Raw genomic sequence first — 23326 nt, forward strand, 5'->3', positions numbered from 1 at the left:
AATTCCATACTCTCAATCTAGAATTCCAGATTTAACTCCATAAATCCCATGATGTGAAACTCCTAACCTAGCACTCAAGCACTGAATAAACTTGGATGAATTCTTAGGCTTAGCCTGGGAGAATGGTAGTAACCATACCAGTAGAGAAGTCCAAAAAACAAACACAAGCAAATGAGCAACTCACCTATTACTTAAAAGCAACGCTGACGTTCCAAACTGCTATTAACTTTCTTTGTTTGTTTGGTCGTGATCATTATAGAGTCAAAAAACGATGCTAATCTTTTTCATCTTTGAGATTTAACCACACTAGGGAATGTTAAATATTTAGCATTTTTATTATTTTTTTTTCCTGGTGGTGGTGCTCAGCTTGAAGCCCCTGCTGGACAATTTATTAGTTCCTTTTTTTTTCTTTTTTTAAATCCTAGTCATGTTTGGTTATTGATTTCAGTAAATATTGCTTCTTTTTAGTTATAGGAAGGGGACACTTAGATTTCCTCTCACCAAGATATAGGTTCTGAAATGAGATCCTGCAAGAATCCTTCCCAATTTAAGAGGTTGATTATTTATTTATTTCTTTAAGAGGTTTGCCTGTAACTTTGGAGATCTGTGTAGGTGCATAGCAGGAATCCATTCGAATTATTCCTACTTAGGAGACTATGTATTCTCCAAAAACAGTTCACAGTAGTGAACTGGACACAATCATGACATGAAGGGAAATACACATACACTGTCCTTATGAGTAATGAAAAGTTAATTACAGAAGAAGGCTGCCTTTCTGTGCTGTGTTCTGGCAGAGGAAGGGGAAAAGTTCACCTCCCAGTGATGTTAAGTTTACCTACAATGATGTGGTGAAAAGTCTTGTTTTGTATTTTGAAGATTTTATTTACTCCCAACATGGGTGGAAATTTATCTATAATTTATCCACACCCGACACGGGACTCGCATTCACAACCCTGAGATCAAGAGTTGCAAACTCCACAGACTGATACAGACAGGCCCCCCTGGTGAAAAGTTTTTTTTATTAATATAGGAAAATATAATATAGGAAAGAAAAAAGGCAACACACAAAATTTTATATTGTGATCTACTCCGCCATTCTAATTATTTACATATTCATGTAAAAAATAAATACATGTTTATTCTCCTTGAACAAAAGAATAATTATTACTCCCCATTTCTCTACTTATACACCTGTCAGTATAAGAAGATGGTATAGAAAAGAATACACCCTTAAAGATGATTAACTAAGTAAAAATACCAGACTGTTGTTACAACTTTTTGCTGAGATGTAAGAAAATGGAACAAGGAAGGCTAAAAAAATTTTTTTAAATTATATGTCAAGATACTAAATGCTGGTTCAAAAATTTCAAAAAGAAATAATATCTACATAGTAAAAATTACAAGTCAATCAGCCTTACTAGTTAACTGCATAACAGCAATGCTTTCTAAATAACTCAAGAATGAGATTTAGGAGAATGGATTTTTAGTGGTTGGGTCAGCTTTGTTTTAGAAATGAGTCTTTTCCAGAATTTCCACTTATTATTTTGATTATACACATATTTAAGGTCATTTTAATGGCTCTTTACCAATCCCTTATTTTTTTTTTTTTATGAGATTTTGATCTCTCAGCTTTGCAGTTAGCTGGGATTACTTACTATATACAAAAACGGCATCTAACACGTATCTCACCCTTAGTGTCTGACACTGTGTCAGATAAATTCACTTCATTCTCAAAACTGTGAAATAGGTAATATTATTATCTCCATTTTATAGATGAGAAGACTAAGGCATAGGGGGGCTAAATAATTTGCCCACAGACACAGCGCTAGTAAAATTTTTAAAAGACTAGAAGGAAATACACCAAGGTATTGATGGTGGTTTCTCGGGGATAGGTTTATAAAGGATTGTTAAGAGAGATGACATAACGAGATAAAATCTTGAGCTAAGACAGAGACAGCTGAGCTGGAACAGAGAGGACAGATTCCAGATCAGTTTGAGAAAATATGGGCAGAATTGGTGGATTGAGGGAGAGGTGGAGGAGTCTGAATGCCTCCACCTTGGGGCACCTGGGTGGCTCAGTGGGTTAAGCCTCTGCCTTCAGCTCAGGTCATGATCTCAGGGTCCTGGGACTGAGCCCTGCATCAAGCTCTCTGCTCAGCAGGGAGCCTGCTTCCCCCCTGCCTCTCTACCTACTTGTGATGTCTCTCTCTGTGTCAAATAAATTTTAAAAATGTTTTAAAAAAACAAAAAAGAATGCCCCCACCTCTGGTTGGGTGGTTGGGTGGACATATTTACTAGGATAGGGAATATAGACGGTAAGAGCAACTTTGGGAGAGAAGACAATGTATTCAGTTTTGGAGGTCTGAGCTTTATTCTAAGTATCTGAATATGCACATTTTAAGCTCAAGAGAGAGGTCAGGTAGGTCTGGTCTTAGCTGGTTGTTAAACCCAAAATAGAAGCTGCCATAACCCAGGGTTGGTGTGGAAGAAGAAAAAGGCTGTGGGTCAAGGACAGAACTCTGAAGAATCTTCCACTATTACAGGATATGCAGGGGATAAGATGGTCCTTCAGATTTGACATTAAAATAACAAAGCTATGAGATGCCAAATACAAATTCACTTTTCAAGCTTGGTTTCATTTATGAGATAGCATGGAAGTAGGGCAGGATAGTCAGACAAGTTTGGGTTCAAATCTAGCACTTTGCCTCTAAGTAGCTCCGTGCCTGTTGTCAAGTTACTAAGTATAAAATGTGAATGATTAATATGCTACTCATACTGTTGTGGGTTTTAAATTAGTTAATCCATAAAAGCACTTACATGGAACAGTGTCTAGCATGTAGCATGGATCCAAAAAATATTAGATATTATCACTATTGACGACAAATAGTAAAACTGTTTTTCATTACATTGTTTTACTTTGGTTGAGAAAATGGTCAGGAAGTTTGTTGGAGAGCAGGATTAACTCCAGTAATTAAACAACTGTCTAAAAAAACCACCAAAGAATTTCAGGCAGTCAAGAACTGGTATTTTCTATGAATTTGTAAGGTATAGTATAAGTAAACAGAGGTACTAGCAGTTGGTTAAAACAATGAAAAGGGACTGATAGAAATGCTGATATACGAGTCACAAGACTGCGTTAAAATTGTTCTATTCTAAATACTCAGCCACTAGCCCCTGTGCCTGGGACACAGTAAGCCATCAATAAATTTAAATTTGTTGCCTGAAAATAAAAGAGAGGGGCTGATTTCTTTAGTCTGCTACTAATCATTTCACTATTGGAATAATTAACACACAAAGAAAAGTAGACATGCCTGACTGCTGTGATTTGAGAACTCCCAGAAGGGTCTGACTCATGCAACTCCTCTCCCAGCAGTATCTGCCACATACTTGAAATTCCCAGCCTTAGATGTCCTCCAGTGGAACACGGATTAGAGTCCACAGAAGGGCCCCTTAAAATGCAAGTCTGTCATCTGTGATCGGGAAGCAACGTGGCTCTGGCCCACAGGACTTTCATCAGCCTTGTGTGAATAGTTAGCTGCCTGCCAGAGACCTCGGTCTGAGCGGACACGACCCGGTCTGCCTCGGGAGAGGCCGGGGCAGGGCCGAGCCTTGTGGGGCCGCCAGGATGCAGGAGCAGCCAGCACAAGGCAGCGCAGGGAGGTCCCCGGGCTGGGTGGGCCGCCCGCATGCCCGGTCTCCTCGACCCTTGCAAACACCGGCCGGCCAGGTCAGGATGACCGCCGTCCGCACGGCTGGGGTTACCGCGATCGATGTTCATTCTCATCTCATTTTTTTGCATCAAGCACGTGAGGGCTGGGGAGGTGGCCAAATCGGGGTAAAATCTGAAACGTCTTTTTTGTTCATTTTGGTCCAGCCAGTTTAAATTCCACGCCATCTTTAAGCGGTGGGCCAATAGGTATTATACGATTCCCCGTTTGCCTTTTCGAAGGCATCTGAACTCAGAAATACAGACCACGCTATCGTTCCGGGGGCCGCGGAGGGGTGGAACAAAACCGAGCTAGAAGCACAGCTCGGACTCAGCGTTCCGGCCTCGGGTGGGCTGGGGATGCAGCCCGGATTCCGCCCTCGCCTCCGCGTTCTTCCTGCCCCAGCCTGTCCAGTCCTCGCAGAAACGCCCGCGCGTACCCGGCGGGGGGGCGGGGCACCGAGCCCAGACCGTCACGTCCCGAGCGTCGGGGGGCGGGGCTTCGGGCGATGGCGTCACGAGACCCCGCCCGCGCCGCCGTGCTATCTCTCCCGCGCCGCCCGCCATTTTGTCTCCAGTGTCTGGTTTGCGGTCGGCGGAGTTGAGGGGAGCGTCTTGGTCCGTAGGCTTGAGGCAGGGAGCGGGGTCTATTGTCTGTGTTTGACTCCGTAGTTTGGTCCGAGGCCTTCGGGAGCTTTCCCGGGGGAGTCGGTAGAGCCTCCCGCTTCCGCCCCCGCCCCTCCCCTCCGTCCCCCAGTCCGGGAGGGACCGAGCCCGCGTCACGCCCCTCAGCGCTCGCCGATCCCTTCTCTATCGTTGGGTCCGCATCGCACCCCCGGAATCAGACGGTGCCCCATAGATGGCCAGCTTTCCCCCGAGGGTCAACGAGAAAGAGATCGGTGAGGAATGGGACTGTGGGTGAGGGGTGTGGTGAGCGTGCCGGGGCTGCGGAGAGGCGGGGAGTCCCCGGACGAGGAAGAGTCTAAGCGAAGAAGGGGTGAGCCGGGGCCAAGCCCTGGAGCATAGAGGAAGGAAGCGGCCCCGCTGGTGGGTGTCGCCGAGGGGTAAATGGGGTCGTCATTGCTGCAGCGTCTACTGTGCGCGAGGCTAGGAGGGAGGCGGTGGGCTGATCTTCGGGTTCGGGGCGCTCCGGACTGTGTGGCCGGGGGCGGACACCCACCCCCTGGGAGCCCCCAGTTTTCCTTTAAGGAGGAACGCGCAGGGTCATTCTCCTGGGATTCTCTAGGCGTCGAGTGGATAGGCCAGTGCTGGGCAGGTCTGGGGACGCGAAAAGTAAACTTGGGTGCTCTGAGTGTAATGAAAGGGGAGGGGTCCTCAGGTAGGTATATCAGCTATCCCTAAAGGAGAAATACGACCGAAGAGGTGCCAGCGGCCTGGAAAAAGCAGCATTTTTTTTTTTTTTTAAGTAGCATTTTTTAAAAACGGCGTGGCGTTAAGGAAGGAAGCGGCTCAGGGGAGGAGACTCAATTATCTTTTCTACACAGAGGAGCGGGGAGGAGCAGAATGGTTGGGTGAATGACAGGAGTAAAGCTGTTGTATGAAAGAGCGCACTCTGAAAAGGCGGTCTAAAAACTAGTCTAGAAGCTAGCCCCTGCCACACCGAAGTCAGGGCAATAGATCCTGGAGGCTGTGCGTCAAGTCGTTGAGAGCACCTCGCATTTAAATTCGCCCTTAACGGGAAAATAACTGGAATAATTTTCGGGGGAGTTGGTGCTGTGCATTGATGGATCGGCTTAGTAAACATTGAGCTTGCCAAGTCATGTGATACATCTTAAATTATAGTTTAAAAAATAAAGACTTTGCACCCCCCCCCCCCCCCCCAAAAAAAACCAGCGCCAAACTTACTGTGTTAATTAAATGAAAATTGGAAGTGGTTACTGAGCAAAGACCCTTTGCATTTCCTCTTCCTTTATGTATGCCTTTAAATATATGGAGGAGGTACTTCTAGACCAAGGGAGAAGCTAAGTAACCAGTAGGCCCTTTATCCTGTATGTGAGTTCAGTTTTTATATCTAGAGACAGTTATCTTAGAATTCTGGACTTTAGTTCTCTTAAGGATAAGGTTAAATGGCAGGTTAGGAATGGCAGGTTAGGAGGGGACTTTAGCCCAGTTTCTTATAACTGTTTTACATACACAGGGAAGGGGCGCCTGGGTGGCTCAGTGGGTTAAAGCCTCTGCCTTTGGCTCAGGTCATGGTCTCAGTTCCTGGGATCTGCCCGGCAGAGCCCCGCATCCGGCCCTCTGCCTGCCTGCCTGCCTCTCTGCCTACTTGTGATCTCTTGTCAAATTTATTTATTTATTTAAAGGTTTAAATAAATCTTTAAAATTTAAATCTTTAAATAAATAAATACACAGGGAAAATAGAATTCATGCCTACTTTTTATTTTAACTGTATTTTAAGACTAGTAAGTAGGTGCTGAGTCGAACATGGAACCCAGAAGTTCTTTAGTCCAGTGGAGTCCAGTGGGCTTTTTTCCTCCTCTGCTCCGCGATAGTATCACAGATAAGTGATCTGCCTTTCATTTATCTGTTTTACTTTATCTTGATGAATCATTTTGAAAACTTTCCAGTCCTGCCTTCCAGTGGCTGAGTAGAGCTTCTGAGCATACCTGAATAAGGTAGAAGAACCAGCCACACTAAGTAATAGCCTTTTCAGTTAACGTTTTTCATATTTAGTAACATCTCAGTGTTATTTGCTGGCTGTAGTATAAAATTATTAGGCAGGTCCCAAATATCTGAAAGAACCTCGGCCTTTTCTAAGCTTTCGAACCACCCCCATCAGCCCTTTTTTTTGTTTCTTTCTTTGGAAGTACCATTTGGATACAGAGTTAAACAGTAATATCTCTGTGTAGCTTTGTAACTTTCAGTAAGAACTTAGCTTTTCCCCCTTTTTTTCCTTGAGTATTAATTATAGCTCTTCCGTTTATCAAGTGCTGAAAGAGGAGAGGCAAGATTCCTAGACTGATTAAAGAAGTCTTGTGAGACAGGGAGTACTGCCTGGAGCTGCTGCCCTCTTTCACAAGGCACTACCACAGATCCTCCCTTTCTGGTTATGAAATTGCAGAGAGGAATGTGAAGAAGGAGCTAAATCTGGTTCATTCGGTTCAGCAGTAACTCAGTGTATTACTACTGTACAGATAATTGTATTTTATGGCTGAGTTCCCATGGCAGGCAGCTTTTCCCTTATACAAGGTCATTAAATCATGTATCTCTTACGATACTCATATTAAACAGCTGCAGGTCATAAAGGTTTAACTTAAAAAAAATTTTTTTTCAAAGCACTTCATTATGACCTTGTGCTACTTGATAATATTGTACCAGTAAGTATCTGAATGAGTGCTTGAATCATTTGATGGCAGAGATCATTGGGGGAGGGGGAGAAATCACTTGATGTGCCTGTTAACAAGCAAGGAAACCCCAAGTTAATTGCTAATACTTGTGACAGTATAGCACTTATTTATTTGGTAATTTTTTTTTTTAAGATTTTATTTATTTATTTGACAGACGGAGAACACAAGTAAGCAGAGAAGCAGACAGAGAAGTGGGCAGAGAGAGGAGGAAGCAGGCTCCCTGCTGAGCAGAGAGCCAGATGCAGGGCTCAATCCCTGGGCTCTGGGATCACGACCTGAGCCGAAGGCAGAGGCTTTAACCCACTGAGCCACCCAGATACCCCTTTCTTGGTAGTTTTAAAATAATGACCCCATTTCTTGAATGCCTATGTGTTTAAGAATAAATTAGCTTTTTAGTTCATGGTCTTTGTTATTTGAAACAATTTTTGGTTGTTAATTTCCACCTTTAAACCAGAGGAGTTTTGTGAGTGTGGTCAAGGTAAAAGAAAAATAGAGTGATGCTAAAGTACAGAGTAAAAAAAAGTGTCTTTTGTGGGAAAGTTAATCTTGCTTGCTAAAGGAGTGGTGTGTTCTAGTCTGATTAACCAGATGTTTTTAAGTTGAATACAAGGGCCAGTCTTCTATTTTTTTGAGAAAGAAATTATAAGAATATACTCATCAAGTTTAGCTAGGGGTTTTCTCTTGAAGATGATGCTTGGGTTTTTTGGCTGAAAAAAATTTTTTTTCCAGTTGAATTTTAAAACTTGTTTCCCTGACTCCCAAACTTTCTTTTTCCTTCAAAAGATAGGATTAAACAGAAACCCAAGTTATATTTAAAAAAAAAAAATTTAGGCAGGGGTTGCAAATTCAGGAATCAGGCACATGAACTACCATGGTGAGATTAACCATCTATGTGTGTGGCCTTGGAGGACTATAAGGAAAAGCAATATAAGGAACAGCAAGCCCTTCCAAAAAAATCATTTGTAGGGGCGCCTGGGTGGCTCAGTGGGTTAAGTAAGCTTCTGCCTTCAGTTCAGGCCATGATCTCAGGGTCCTGGGATCGAGCCCAGCATCAGGCTCTGTGCTCAGCCGGGAGCTTGCTTTCCCCTCTCTCTCTGCCTGCTGCTTTGCCTACTTGTGATCTCTGTCAAATAAATAAAAGCTTAAAAAAAAAATTTTTTTTTTTTAAATCATTTGTATATTTCCAAAAAAAAAAAAAGGAAAAAAAGGAAATCATTCTGCAGGCATATAAGGGTCACTGGTTTGTGGATTTTATGTTAAAGTCATGTAACTGCTGGTGAAAATAATGTCACTTTATGCTTTATGGATACACTTGGGGTGGGAAGTAGGTGGGGGTTCTGCTCCTTTGATCAAACCACACCTGAGGTGATGTGTTTAGTTCAGGGTGCCACTTTTATGAAGACCATTACCAACTGGAATTTCTCCAGAGAAGTGTTGTAGGCAAAGGTAGGGAATGGACTTGAAACCATGTAATCTAAGGAGTGATTGAAAGGCCTATGGCAGTTTATTTATTTATAAATGAAAAGATTTACTTGCTGATGTCATGGCTTTCTTCAGTATATGACTGTCATGTGAGAGCAGGATTAGGCTTACTCTCTTAGGTCAGAACCAGGACTGAGTGGGTCGTGGCAAGGAGAGAGCACAAAGAGAAAGGGAGAGCCCAAAGGCAGGGAGGAAGATTTATTTTTTTGTTAAAGGATTTTATTTATTTGAGAGAGAGCACAAAGGGAAAGCAGACTCCTCACTGAGCAGAGAGCCCAACGCGGGGATCCATCCCAGGACCCTGGGGTCATGACTGGAGCCAAAGGTAGACAGACACTCAACTGACTGAGCCACCCAGGCACCCTAGGAGGAAGATTTTTGAGTCATCAGAAAGAAAATTTTTGATAATGTCAGCTCCACAAAAACAGAGTAAGCCTTATTAGGTATTCATATTTCTGAATATCATAGAAAAAATAGGTCTCAATTTTGTTTTACTTTTTACATATATATTTTTGGATTTTATTATTTTTGAGTACTCTACACTCAACATGAGGTTCAGACCCACAACCCCGAGATCAGCAGTCACATGTTCTGCTGACTCAGCTAGCCAGGCGCCCCTGCTTTACTTTTTATCTTTATTTTTATTTTATTTATTTATTTGACAGAGATCACAAGTAAGCAGAGGGGCAGGCAGAGAAAGAGGGGGAAGTAGGCTCCCCGATGAACAGAGAGCCCGATGTAGGACAGGACCCTGAGATCATGCATGACCTGAGCTGAAGGCAGAGGCTTAACCCACTGAGCCACCTAGGGTCCCCTGTTTTACTTTTTAAACCATAGCTTGTTTGTTAATGTATCAAAAACTTGGAGAAGGAAATGTTGAAATCCTTTAAGAATGGGAACTTATACATGTGCTTTTATATTCACTCAGTAAATATTTACTGATCACCTGTCATATGCTAGGTGCTCCACTGACTGTTGACAGAGCACACATTGAGACTTGAAGTGTCACCTGAACTAGTACATGGGGGGCCGGTGTAGGTATATATCTGCTTTAGCAATAAGAGCGTAAGTGGTTCTTATTTGAACTGCAATACATAGGATATATGTAGTTTGGTTGTTGGGAAGTTTAAATCCAAAACCTAAAAATAGTTAGCCAGCACTGAATAGAAAGTAGCGAAACTAAAGAGATACTAATTTATACCTGAAAAGGAAGAGTAGCAAAATTTGAAATCAAGACCAGCCCAAGGGGCGCCTGGGTGGCTCAATGGGTTAAGGGCTCTGCCTTCGGCTCAGGTCATGATCCCAGAGTCCTGGGATGGAGCCCCGAATCGGGCTCTCTGCTCAGCAGGGAGCCTGCTTCCTCCTCTCTCTGCCTGCCTCTCTGCCTACTTATGATCTCTGTCTGACAAATAAATAAATAAAATTAAAAAAGAAAAAAAAAAAGACCAGCCCAAGAGAGCAGTGGTGATACAGTGAGTGTTAAAGATTCTTTACCCAAGTTGAGGAAATTCTGGCCAAGTTTGCATACACAAATGTATAGTAAGAGTTTGTTGATAAACTTCTTGTTAAATGCGAACGAAAAGTCTCTGTACTCTGGAAATGTGCCAGTTTTTGTTATGGATGATAAATATAGGTACCCTTTATTTTCTTTCAAGATTTTATTTATTTGAGATTAAGCACATGAGTGAGAGAGCACAAGCAGGGGGAGCTGAAGAGGGAGAGGGAAAAGCAGATTTCTATGGAGCAGGGCACCTGGATGGGCTCTTCCAGGACCTGAGTCAAAGGCAGCCGCTTAACTGACTGAGCCACCCAGGTGCCCCTAAATTTAAGTAGTCTTAATTAAATTAAAAACATGAGATTGTTTATTCTCTGTCCTTAAAAAACAAAAGAATTGCTTCCATTTTTGGTCAGTTTATGGCCCACTATTAAGATGTTTGAGGATCACAAATGTAATACATTTTAAAGCAGCAATTGGGAGATTGTACTAAATAATCATTAAGTCCTTTCTAGTTCTAGGAATTTTATGACTCTTTGTGACCTGGGCCTGAAAAAATACTCATGTTGGGGCGCCTGGCTGTCTCAGTTAGTGGAGCATGTGACTCTTGGTCTTGGGGTTGTGACTTCAGGCCCCTCATTGGGTTTGGAGGTAACTTTAAAAAGTCTTAAAAAGGGGCGCCTGGGTGGCTCAGTGGTTTGGGCTGCTGCCTTCGGCTCGGGTCATGATCTCAGGGTCCTGGGATCGAGCCCCGCATCGGGTTCTCTGCTCTGCAGGAAGCCTGCTTCCCTCTCTCTCTCTCTCTCTCTCTCTCTCTCTCTGCCTGCCTCTCTGCCTACTTGTGATCTCTGTCTGTCAAATAAATAAATAAAATCTTAAAAAAAAAAAAAAGTCTTAAAAAAAAAAAGAATATCATGTTTAAATAGACCACTTAATATTGCTTTCCTTTGAATAATGATAAACTATTGTATTTTATAGTGGTTTGTGGTTTTTGAAAATTACAAACTTATTGGAAGATACTTTCCTTATAAAGTGAGTTTGGCCTGTTGCATTTTAGATGTCAGTAATTTGATGAAAACATAAGGCAGTGCAAAAGTCAGTAGTTGAGTAATTGCTAACCCTGATATTACAGTACCTTAACCAGGGCTTTCTTTTTTAGATTTTACTTATTTATTTGACAGAGATTACAAGCAGGCAGAGAGACCGGCAGAGAGAAAGAGAGGAGGAAGCAGGCTCCCTGCTGAGCAGAGAGCCCTGATGCAGGGCTTGATTCCTGCCATGACCTGAGAGGAAGGCAGAGGCTTTAACCCACTGAGCCACTGGTGCCCCTTAACCAGGTTTTTTAATTGAAGCTTTCTAAACAAGCTCTTGGGTGGGGAGATGTTGGAAAACCATTTTATCAAAACTTGAAGATAGTTATTATCATTAAGGGTAGAAATCAGAACTCCTTAGACCTTGTATGCATCGAAACTCAATGAAGTTGAGAGTCCCAAATTAATATTGAGGAAGTCTCAGATTCATTATTGGTTATATGTGACATCCTGTGTATCTTTTCTTCTTTTAGTGAGATCACGTACTATAGGTGAACTTCTAGCTCCAGCAGCTCCCTTTGACAAGAAATGTGGTCGTGAAAATTGGACTGTTGCTTTTGCTCCAGATGGTTCGTACTTTGCTTGGTCACAAGGACATCGTACAGTAAAGCTTGTTCCCTGGTCCCAGTGCCTTAAGAACTTGTAAGACTCTCTTCTAATTTGTATATTGTATGTCTTTGTAGAATTTACTGTTATCTGTGTGGAGTAATAGAAAGATTGTGATACTTAAGTTTTTCTTTCTAGTGTAAGGTATTGTAAGTGTATCCTAATCATAAGCTGAATATATTTATTGGAAAATTTGTGGGAAGAATTGTTTGGCCTTTTATGTTATGGACTACTTTCTCAGATGCTTTTGTGTCTTTGTATTAAAAAGCAGATTACTGGTTTCTTGGTAGTGTCTATATTGCCTTATGCAAGGGAAGATGACCTTTTGTTATGTGACACTTTTTGAATTTCACGACATTTTATTAGGTAACAGCAGTATGCTGATCGTGTAATTAATTATTTTTATGTACTTAAAATTCCTCTGCTTGGATTTGTTTATTTGTTGAAAGTTTTTAAAAAATATATATTAAATTTAATCTCACCCTTTTTGTGTCTAGTTGACCTTTATATAAATAATCTTAAGTTAAGCAGGTTTTTTGTTTTGTTTTTGCTTGTTACACTTACTTTAGGTTAGCTAAAGGAGTCCTCATTGATTATAGTGGTTCTGAGGAAAATTTTGACACAAAGAAATTATACATTGCTTAATGTTAAACTTAATCTCAGCAACTGAAGATGTCTTTTAGTTTGAATTTATTTGGTCCTACCCTCATAGCTAATTGCAAATATCTCCTTCCCATCCATAGAATTCTATTGTTATTCAGTATCATTATGGTAATAATTGAGGTTATTTTAACAAGCATTTATCATTTAGTATCTGCAGGAATCCAGAGTTCATAATAACTAGATGTCAATCTGACCTTTTTTCCCCTCAGTCTCTTGCATGGCACCAAGAATATCACCAATTCAAGCGGTTTGAGATTGTCAAGACAAAATAGTGATGGTGGTCAGAAAAATAAACCTCGCGAACATATTATAGACTGTGGTGACATAGTCTGGAGTCTTGCTTTTGGATCTTCGGTTCCAGAAAAACAGAGTCGCTGTGTCAATATAGAATGGCATCGATTCAGATTCGGACAGGATCAGCTGCTCCTTGCCACAGGATTAAACAATGGGCGTATCAAAATATGGGATGTATATACAGGTACAGGGCCATAGTTTGAAAAGCAAACCTGATTATTTTGTGATGCAGGGCATCTCTCATAGGCACTAGAAGATAAGATTTGAGATATTAACTTGCTGAAAAGCAAGAATTGATGCTATGAATGTGTCCTTATGATTGGCCTACATAGCATCTTCTGCTCATGGTTTTATTTTATGAGTAGAGTTCTCACTGCTTGGTCACTCTTCAGAGAATATTACAGTAAGAAGGTCGTGTCTAAGGAATAAACATTAATCTTAATTTTTAATCCTTAATTTAATTTATAAATTAATAATTTAGTTTATGACTCAGATGGCAGGGTGTTTTCTTTTCATTACATACTTTTTCAGTTGATAGCTTGGAGGCTTTCAATGCAAATCTGGTTTTTAAATTGTCTAACCTTTGGAAGTTTTAGTGACATTGTATTTAAAGTTTAACCAGATAGGTTCAGAAGGTAAATTCTTTGGGCAGTTAAAAGTGAACTTGATAGTTCTGGCTGATGGTATGTACTTAAAAATTTGAAGACATTTTTTAAAATGAGCGGGAAAACTAGGTATAGTAGAACACCGCAAGTGATGCTACTATTGAATGAGGACAGTGAGTCAGTAAATTTGGATTCTTGAAAAAATTGAAGGAACGCACATAGATTTTCATAGAAAACAAAACTCTCAATATTAGATGCATAAAGCATATTTTTTCACTGATTATTATTGAAAATTTAGGTTGTTGCGAGATAACATGAATCTTTTGGGGAGTTGGACAGTCTTAGTAATCCAAGGCCAAGGAAAAGAAAAGGGAAAATTTGGTTTTATGTTAAAATCATACTGTACAAAGATTTAAAAATGATAATGTGGGTTTTCCTGATGGTAAATTAACTTCTTTGCATTTCAGGAATTTTCTCTAAGCTGATCTAATAAATTTAGGTTTTGTTACTCTGGAAATAATCCATTTTACAACTGTGTAAATAGAGAATCTTTAAAGGTGATAGTAAAAGCACTATTAAGTCACTTTATACTTGGGAGACTAAGGAGGTGACAAGTATTTCTGCATGTATATATAATTTTTTATGGTGAAGAACCCTATTTTAAAGAGAAGCTGATAAAAATTAACATTGTCTTTTTTCCCTCTTCCATTGGATTTAGGAAAACTCCTCCTTAACTTGGTAGATCATACTGAAGTGGTCAGAGATTTAACTTTTGCTCCAGATGGGAGCTTGATCCTAGTATCAGCTTCAAGAGACAAAACTCTGAGAGTGTGGGACCTGAAAGATGATGGTATGTCTTTTTTACAAGCTGTGAAACAGAATGAGTTTCTTAACACCATTAATGAGAGATGCCAAGAAGTGTCGATCATTTGGGGTGTTTGAGTTTAAAAGTGGCCTGTGATCAAAGTTTGCTCTTATCTTTTAATTGGTTTGGTCCCTTCCCTTGTGCAGATCAAATGCAACCATAAATGTGACCCAGAACAGGAACCAGCAGTTACTCTAAACAATCTTATATTACTCAGAAACTAACCACACAGATCTGTATCAGCTATATGAGGACAAAATCTGGGTCATTTTTAGGTTTTTATAAATGAACTGGTCTGCGTTTATTTCCTTCATCTTAGGGAAGGTGGTTAATTTCATTTGCTTAGCAAAAATTTAAGTAGGTCTCGAAGTTATATATAATTTAGTAATCTAATAAAATTTAGATTAAGACATTTATATACCAGGATTTATAACTAAAAGCTTATAAGCATAATAATAAGTTGGATAGGTTAAGTAAGTAATTACTGAAAGACTTGCTATCCAATATAATGAAAGGTATGTTAGGGACCCCTGGGTGGCTCAGTTAGGTGGCTGCCTTTGGTTCAGGTCATGATCCCAGAGTCCTGGGATCAAGTCCCATATTGGGTTCCCTGCTCATCAGGAAGCCTGCTTCTCCCTCCACCTGCTCCCCCTGCTTGTGTGCTCGCTCTCTCTCTCTCTCTCTCTCTCTCTGACAAATAAAAATCTGTAAATAAAAAGGTAAATAAAAGGTATGTTAGTGTTAAGTACCTGAAACTTTGTTAATTGCAGTGCTTAGAAAGTTTGGAGAGTCTACCTCATTTAAGAGGACCAGAGATGAGCATCTCTTTCTGCTTCTTAGCCGCTAATGAGAAAGATTACAGTTTTAGCTAACACCTTATATTTAAGATCTGATAGTGCTCTAAGAGCCTCAGGCTCAAGGTTAAGGTCTTGCTTAGAAGTATTGCTGACTTAAACTGAAGGTAGTAGAAAACAAAAGTCTGGGGTTTGGAGACTTGATCCAGCTGATGGGCTATAACCATTGCCTGATAAAATAATACGCTTGTCTTACCAAACCATGACCGGACCTCCTTTGCATCTTAGTGTTCTCTGAATTTTTGGCTGTTGAGGGGTGGAGAGATCCCAACAGTTAAAATAGTTTGGTGGTTAAATTTTTATTTTCTTTTGCATATCAAATGCTACTTGCTTTCTCAACACATTTTTTTTTTTTAAGATTTTATTTATTTATTTGACAGAGATCACGAGTAGGCAGGGAGGCAGGCAGAGAGAGAGAGGAGGAAGCAGGCTCCCTGCTGAGCAGAGAACCCAATGCAGGGCTTGATCCCGGGACCTGGGATCATGACCCAAGCCGAAGGCAGAGGCTTTAACCCACTGAGCCACCCAGGTGCCCCTCAACACATTTTCAGTTGTGTGCATATGTTTTAAGAATGCAGACTCAGGGGCACCTGGGTGGCTCATTTGGTTAAGCATCTGACTCTTGATTTCAACTCAGGTCATGAACCTCAGGGTTGTGAGATTGAGCCATCCATTGGGCTCCATGCTGGGGCATGGAGCTTGCTTGGGATTCTCTCTCCCTCTCCCCTTTCCACCCCTCAAAAAAAAAAAAAAATATATATGAATTCAGTAAAATATAAACTCAAGAGAGTTGGGACTTAGTCTTATTCATGGCTGTCTCCTCAGTGCCTGACATGTAGGCATTCAGTAAGTATTTGTAAAATTAAGAATTAAAATATCTGTAGACATAATTGTGTGCTTTAGATATAATGCACAGGGGCTTTGGAATGGAATGTAGGTTATCAGAAAGGAAGGATGAAAGGCATTTTGAAGTTGTTCCTCAGGTCTCAGCCTTGAAGTGTTTGAGTTCCTTCATTTGTAGAATAAATGTATTAAAAGAATTCTATCTTCTATAGGTGAAGGGTCAGCAGACTTTTCCCTAAAGCGCCAGATGGCAACTGTTTTAGGCTCGTGCACCATGCTGTCTCTGCCTTAGTTATCTCTGCCACTGTAGCACAACATAAACACATGGGCATGATTGTGTTCCAGTAGAACTTTTACAAAATAAGCAATTGGTTTATATCCAACCCTAGTTACAGATAAGTCACTGCTGCTATAGAATTTTGTGATCTGTGATTCTGCCATTTTTGAAATGCTGCTCATTTGAAGTGAACTCTAAGGTTAACACAGGTATTTCTTTTTGTTCAGGAAATATGATGAAAGTATTGAGGGGCCATCAGAACTGGGTGTATAGCTGTGCATTCTCTCCTGACTCTTCTATGCTGTGTTCAGTGGGAGCCAGTAAAGCAGTATGTATCAAAGTTCTTGTACATTCATTGTGAACTGGATTGTAATGATGTGTGCATAATCATTTTAAATCTTAAGTAATCTGTTAAATCTGTGCTCGGTGTCATGAATATCTTAAGTATTTTATTTCATGATGGAGAATTTGCATGAGGGAAATTAAATCTAGTATTGATTGTGGAGTGAGAAATTGGATTGCTTTTAGTCAGCAATAATATTCATAAAGTAAGGGGTATGTCAAATTTACTTTTTCAAAGATCTGGGAAACTTTATGTGCTATAGTAAAGTTTATGTGCTATAGAAGAGATCTAGTCCAAATGTTAAGACATTCCCGCTAATTCTTCTCTGTTGTTCTATTTTTTTTGTCCAGTTTGCTGTTTAAAAAGTTTTGATTCCCAGCTGGTCCTGGACATTTAACTGAAAAAAAGTAACTTAAAAATCTAATAATAAAAATAGCATTCATGTATATGTAGAGTGAATTATATATGAAATTGACAAGGTCTGTCTGGCATAGCATACCTGTGGACAGATTAAGTATAAAGTAACTCTTGAGAGGGTTATGCTTTTTAATGAACTCTTAGTTGTCTGCCAGCTCATAGTGTAGTTAAAGAGATCTTACTAGCTTCAGATGTTTATGAAAAATGGTGGAGTCCAAATCTGTGGGGTATTCAGAATACACTCTGAATTACTGGGGGTGGGAGGCTGGTTTTAAATGCATTTTATTTAGCCAAGAAGTATGTTAAAATAATAGTTGGAAATGTTAGAAGTTTAGGAAAAAAGTATTCAGTTCTTTAAAATCATAAGAACAAAGCTGGATATTGACATTGCTATTTTAGGCTGTGTGTTTTCCATATGCTTCTTGCTTTCCCTGTCACAGGTGGTGGCAGCAATATTGGTGTGATTGAGGTTATGCTGGCACCACTCGCACACAGGCGCACAATGGTGTTAGCTGGGCAGAAAGAGTGGCATCTCTGGCTACCGGGCTGGGGGCGACCTTTACCATAGGATGAAGTAACCTTGCATTCGGCTGCAAGGTGTACTGTACGTACACAGGTGCTGGTCGATGTCCACTTTCTGCTTTTCTTTCTTTCTTTTTTTCTTTTTTAAAGTGATTTCCCCCGCAGTGAAACCCACTGACTCCAAGTAAATTGATCTTCCAGTCTCGTGGAATTGGGAGTCTGACATGTGAAACCAATTTAATGTAATGTAATTGGCTTTCAGATGGTTTCTCTGTGCTATTTTTTGGAATTCTTTGAGATGTTAGAGATACAGTAAGACTTTGATCCAACTTAAAATTTGTATTTTTCTCTGGATCAACTTAAAATTTGTATTTATTTTTCTTTGGAAGTAAAAATATTGTGTCTGTGCAGAAAAAAAGTAGCAAAAAGGATTGCTTTATTCCAAGAGGAGAGATTGTCTTATTAGGATTGTTGTAAACCTCCAAGCTTGTATTTAATACAACTAGACTGAAGTAAACATTTAAATCCTATTCAGAACTATTCTGCACAGTCTGAGTATTGATCTTAAAGAATCAAAAACTATGCGTAAACTTGTACTAAAGTAATTTAAATGTTTTATACTTAAAATGACTAATGATTGTGGTCTGTTTGGGAAATAAGATTGGCAAATTTGATTCACAGACATGTTATTAATTGTAATATTTTCATAAGTTAGTCTTTTCATTTTGTAATGTGGTTTAACATCCTTGTTGTTTGCCAAAGAAATTTCATTTGGCTGTGAAAATTCTCTTTGCTTGCAGTATCTGTTTCTCTTCCTAGGCTCACGTTGGTGACCCAAGCCTATTGTAAACAAGTGATTATCTCAAAGGGAGATGCCAATGGAGTAACAATTTGTTAACATTACATTTTCTGTCTGTATATTTTTTAAAAATTTGGTAGTTTCTGGAAAAAAAAAGAAGGGGGTTTGTAGTACTTAACCCTATTTATTTCTGTATATATTTTAGTTAATTAGTTTTTGGAATAAATGGATTTCAGTATAACTTTGTGGTTAAAAATTGCATTGCCTTTTTTATGTTTAGGCTTATTTTTAAATTAACATTTAACAGAAACATTTGAAATAGAATTTGCATGTCTACTTTAATTAACTTAAAGACTGATTTTTAATCTGGCTATGACACTGAGCATACATATTCTTTTAATTCATAATTTATAATGTTTAATATAATGTTAATTAAATTTAGTTATTTTAGATTAAGTTGTGCCATTTTGTCCTCTGTGTGTCTGAATGAAGCTATAACATTTGCCTTTTTATTGCAGGTTTTCCTTTGGAATATGGATAAATATACCATGATACGGAAACTAGAAGGACACCACCATGATGTTGTAGCTTGTGACTTTTCTCCTGATGGAGCATTACTGGCTACTGCATCTTATGACACTCGAGTATATATCTGGGATCCACATACTGGACACATTGTGATGGAATTTGGGTGGGTACAGCATGAATTAGTTGTTGTCTGTGGTTCATCTCTGGCTGTTAGTATAACTTATAAGAAACTACATGAATGATTGGAATCACTAACATGTGAGACTTAAAATTGTAGTCTGTCAATAGTTCTAAATTTCAGTATTATTTAAGTCCTTGAATAATAAGAACTTTAGATAAAAACTCTAAAAACAAATTTGGCTCTCTTGATAGAGATCATGTTATTGTCATTAGACAGTATCTGACTCTGTAGAAGTGATAATTATATTTAGAGTTTCATGTCAAGGTTTTTAAAAAACAGTTGAAAATGACATTGGAGTTAATCTTAGTGTCTTAAACCACATTGTGAAAAGAAGATTAGTAATTCTTTTAAGGTTCCTTTAATTTAATTTGAATCAGCTCTGCTCAGTCTCCTCAGCTGTGGTCATTAAGGCCTCTTCAAACATTATTCAGAGACAGATATATTTTGTACAGGGGTAGTTTTGCTTCTTGAAGTGACTCATTTTCACCTGAAAACATGTATTTGACCTCAGGCACCTGTTTCCCCCACCTACTCCAATATTTGCTGGAGGAGCAAATGACCGATGGGTACGATCTGTGTCTTTTAGTCATGATGGACTGCATGTTGCAAGCCTTGCTGATGATAAGTAAGTGTGTGAATTATAGTTTGACCTGTTTATTGTCTTCTAAAGATTTACTTTCATCTTTCTACTTACTGGAAACATTTTCAAGGCTTAAAAAAAAAATCTTTCTGTAGTGTGGGTTTTAGTGTCCTGTTTTTCCAGACAAGACTTTGAGAGATGTGTGTCTTAAAGAATTTTGGCCTGAAGAAGAGGAATTGTACAAGCTAAAGATAATCCATGCCTTTCCCTGTGTTTCTTGTGTGTTAGCTAGTGTAGGCAAACTTGGTCTTTTTTTCAGTAATATCTTGTAAAGGTTGAAGCAGAATGACATTTTCAAAGTGAAATAAATGGTAAAAGCAGAGTGACTTGTGTCCACTGCTTTTGAGGCTACAAGATGAAATGTCACATGAGTGAGGTGTACTATGTATTGGTATGAAGCAGAACCTAAGTAGCACCATTCCTTTTGCTCATGCTTTTATTATACAATGTGTATGGTATACAGCATTAATTAATTTGGTCACATTAATTCAGAAAGTGAGTCACTGTTGTCTTTCCAGAACAGAGAAAGTGTTGTTTTGTTTGTTTTTTTGTTTGTTTTTGTTTTTTGTTTTTGCCAGCAATCACTGTTTCTCTGTTCAGATTTGAATATCCAGTCTCTGCTGTTTCTAGACACCTTCTACCTATCTGAAAAGGTCAGCCCCATCCTTGGGTGCCCCAGCTGCCCCAAAAGTCGGAGGTGCATGCCCTCCGTTTTGTTTGTTTAAGTTGTTTATTTATTTTGTTTACATTATTTATTTATTTATTTATTTGACAGCGATCACAAGTAGGTGGGGGTGGGGGGGTGGGGGAGCAGGCTCCCTCCTAAGCAGAGAGCCTGATGCAGGGCTTGATCCCAGGACCCTGGGATCATGACCTGAGCTGAAGGCAGAGGCTTAACCCACTGAGCCACCCAAATGCCCCTGAAAAGGTTTTTTAAATGTGTTGGGAAGAGAGTAAAACCCTTTTTGCCTTTTGGAAAAATAAGATTGGCAGATCTTGATTCACAGACATGTTGTTAATTGCAGTATTTTCATAAATTAGTCTTTTCATTTTGTAGTGTTACATAATGTTAATGTTAACATCCTTGTTTACCGAAGAAATTTCATTTGGCTTTGCAAATTCTCAGATATTGAGTATAAGGAGAAGGATTCTGCTTGCGACCATTATGGATCTGAACACTGGGAAGGGAAGGCAGCCATGCATTATAGTCTCTTAAGTGTGAGTTGATCCAAATTACTGATTGGTATAGGCTAGAAAATACTTCATAAAGCAAGTTAGAGTAATTGAGTTAGAGTAATTGCTTGCTGCAGTGACTGTGTGTATCTGTGTGGTGTGTATTTTATGACTCAGAGTGGCATTTTTTGTCTGAAGTATTGATGTTGCTTTTACCTTAAATATCCTGCTAGATACTCAATGGATAATTTATTTCCTTTCTAGAATGGTGAGGTTCTGGAGAATTGATGAGGATTATCCAGTTCAAGTTGCACCTTTGAGCAATGGTCTTTGCTGTGCCTTTTCTACTGATGGCAGTGTTTTAGCTGCTGGGTAAATTGATTTTTCTATTTTCTTTAAGAGGCAGTTTAATTTAAGGTGGCTTTTATTTTATTTTTCAGATTTCATTTATTTATTTGACAGGGAGAGAGGGAGGAAGGGCAGAAGGGACAGGCAAAGGGAGAAACAGGGTCCCTGCACAGCAGGGAGCCGGATGGGGGACTCCATCCCAGGCTCCTGAGATCATGACCCAAGCCAAAGTCCAATGCTTAACCGACTGGCCAGCCAGGTGCCCTGAGGTGGCTTTTAGTCAAAGCAGCCAGTTTCTATTATCACTAAGTCTTCCATAAGGGTTTCTTACAATACTGTTATGTTGTCATAAAGAAGATCATTGGTTCGTCTTCCTTAATTAGGTTTTAGTGTGTAGTTTGTGACTGTCATACACAGCCTTGGATGTTAGTTGTTTGAGCTATAGGATGCTGAAATATGTGTATGAAGGTGACTGAGTTTGTGATGTTTTTTGTTGTTTTCTGTTTAGGACACATGATGGAAGTGTCTATTTCTGGGCCACTCCGAGGCAAGTCCCTAGCCTTCAACATTTGTGTCGCATGTCGATCCGGAGAGTGATGCCCACCCAAGAGGTCCAGAAGCTACCGATTCCTTCCAAAGTTTTGGAGTTTCTCGCCTATCGTCTCTAGAGGGCTCTGTTTTCCCTCGTCCTAGGGTCTGACAGAGCACACTTGACACAAACCTCAAGCTTGACTGACTTCAAGTATCTGTTTTTCAAGGTTTAGAAGACTTATTTAATTTGATACATTCTTGTGCATTTTGATCATTTGAGCATATTAAAATATTATTTATAGACTATAGGAGAACTGTTTCCGGACATATCAAATGTAAATTTTTTTTTTTTCTAAAATTTAACTGTGAAACCATATACATACATGTATATATTTAGATAAAAGCTGCTATGTGTTGAATGGACACTTCTGCTTTTTTAACTTTTAGTTCCAACATGTATATACTGCTTCAGTAGAGCTGCAATACCTAGCTTCAATATAAAATGGAAGGAATTTTTTTTATTCTGGGCCACTGAGTTCGATGGTAAATACTGGCTGAAGAAAGCTGGTTCCTGATTTTTAAAAATGCAAATTTGGTTGCGGGTGGGAGGAGTCAGGCATCTGATCTGCAGGTAAAACCCACAGGGAAAGGATCTTATTTTCTTTAGGAATGGCATCCGAGAGGTAGAATTTGAATGTGACATTATTAAATAAAAACAGCCAGGTATAACTAGGAAAAGGGTGTGTGTGTGTGTGTGTGTCCATCCCACATTGTCCCCCCCCCCCCCCCAATAACTATATAACCATTGCTGCGGGCCTTAATTTTGGAAAGCAGCTTGCTACTTTAACCCCGTGATATAAAGTATTACCAATTTTAGTCAATTTGAAAATTCCATCTACTGTATTATTGGTAAATATTTTGTTATTTGTACTAAGGGACAATTTAAAAACCATGGTTTTGCTTTTTTATTTTTATTTTTATGTTTTTTTACATATATCATGTTTCTGCAGGGGGTAATATTGGTGATTTGCCAAAGAGAAGCAATCCAGTGTATCTGCTTTTGCCTTCTGTTATTTATCTTACCTGCAGATATTAAGAATGTATGCATTATGTAAAATGCTTGATTATATATTTTTGAGTTTTTTTAATTAAAGACTTGTTAAAAAAACAAACAAACAAACCCACTCTTGTAAACATTTCTTAAGTATGTTGAAAAGTTCTGTACTTTTGTGTGTCTCCAATGTAAGACTGAGGCAAATTAAGCAAAAAGGGTAATGAATTGCACGAGTACTAGTGATTAAGAGTTAATGCTTCATAAATGCAGCCACTTTTATGGTGATTTGTTCTGGGAGAACTGTTGTAGTAATTAATACTTCAGAAGCACAGAAAATCCCCTCTGCAGTGCTGTGCCAAGGAGCCAGCCCCAGGAGTTCCACTGGCCACCCCAGGCACTGAGGTCTCCTATGGTCTACCCAGGTAGCTAGGGGTTCTGCTCAAGAAGGGGGCAGCTCCCTTCGGGCCTGGCTGCCATCCTGCTTCCAGGCCAACTCCTGCCTCCAGCTTTCTCCTCCCACCCCCACTCCCCAGCCTCCTTTCTACTCAATGGGTTTAGCCACTGGTGCTTTGAAGCCTTTTGTTTTTATAAGATGGTTTTTGCAAGGGACCTTGCAAGGCAGGGAGCGTCCCTGGTTT

The 23326-nt window shown here is 39.7% G+C and overlaps 1 protein-coding gene across 3 annotated transcripts; it reads left to right on the forward strand.

Annotated features, from left to right (window-relative positions):
• The first annotated feature begins 4246 nt into the window (after positions 1-4246).
• On the forward strand, positions 4247-22814 carry WSB1 (WD repeat and SOCS box containing 1). 3 transcript variants are annotated; one of them, XM_059381054.1, is made up of 9 exons: positions 4250-4605; positions 11619-11787; positions 12624-12892; positions 14032-14163; positions 16380-16480; positions 18752-18924; positions 19454-19567; positions 21020-21127; positions 21612-22814. In XM_059381054.1, the coding sequence occupies exons 1-9, from the start codon at positions 4566-4568 to the stop codon at positions 21769-21771; spliced, it is 1266 nt and encodes a 421-aa protein (XP_059237037.1). In that variant the 5' UTR covers positions 4250-4565; the 3' UTR covers positions 21772-22814. The 3 variants fall into 3 exon arrangements, 2 of the variants coding, with proteins under 2 accessions (XP_059237038.1, XP_059237037.1); XR_009400535.1 differs by lacking the exons at positions 18752-18924; positions 19454-19567; positions 21020-21127; positions 21612-22814 and adding exons at positions 17353-17528; positions 18254-18474 and having other exon boundaries at positions 4247-4605; XM_059381055.1 differs by lacking the exons at positions 18752-18924; positions 19454-19567; positions 21020-21127; positions 21612-22814 and adding an exon at positions 17353-18474 and having other exon boundaries at positions 4247-4605.
• Positions 22815-23326: the final 512 nt, after the last annotated feature.

Source organism: Mustela nigripes, chromosome 16 (genome assembly GCF_022355385.1).
Source record: "Mustela nigripes isolate SB6536 chromosome 16, MUSNIG.SB6536, whole genome shotgun sequence".
NCBI classification, from domain to species: domain Eukaryota; kingdom Metazoa; phylum Chordata; class Mammalia; order Carnivora; family Mustelidae; genus Mustela; species Mustela nigripes.

Bases quoted from the DNA above. Each gene is read 5' to 3' on its own strand.
- WSB1 (XM_059381054.1), top strand. From the start codon at position 4,566: ATGGCCAGCTTTCCCCCGAGGGTCAACGAGAAAGAGATCG. The intron at 4,606-11,618 runs GTGAGGAATGGG...TTCTTCTTTTAG, and splicing joins GGTCAACGAGAAAGAGATCG to TGAGATCACGTACTATAGGT. The intron at 19,568-21,019 runs GTAAGTGTGTGA...TTTCCTTTCTAG, and splicing joins GCAAGCCTTGCTGATGATAA to AATGGTGAGGTTCTGGAGAA.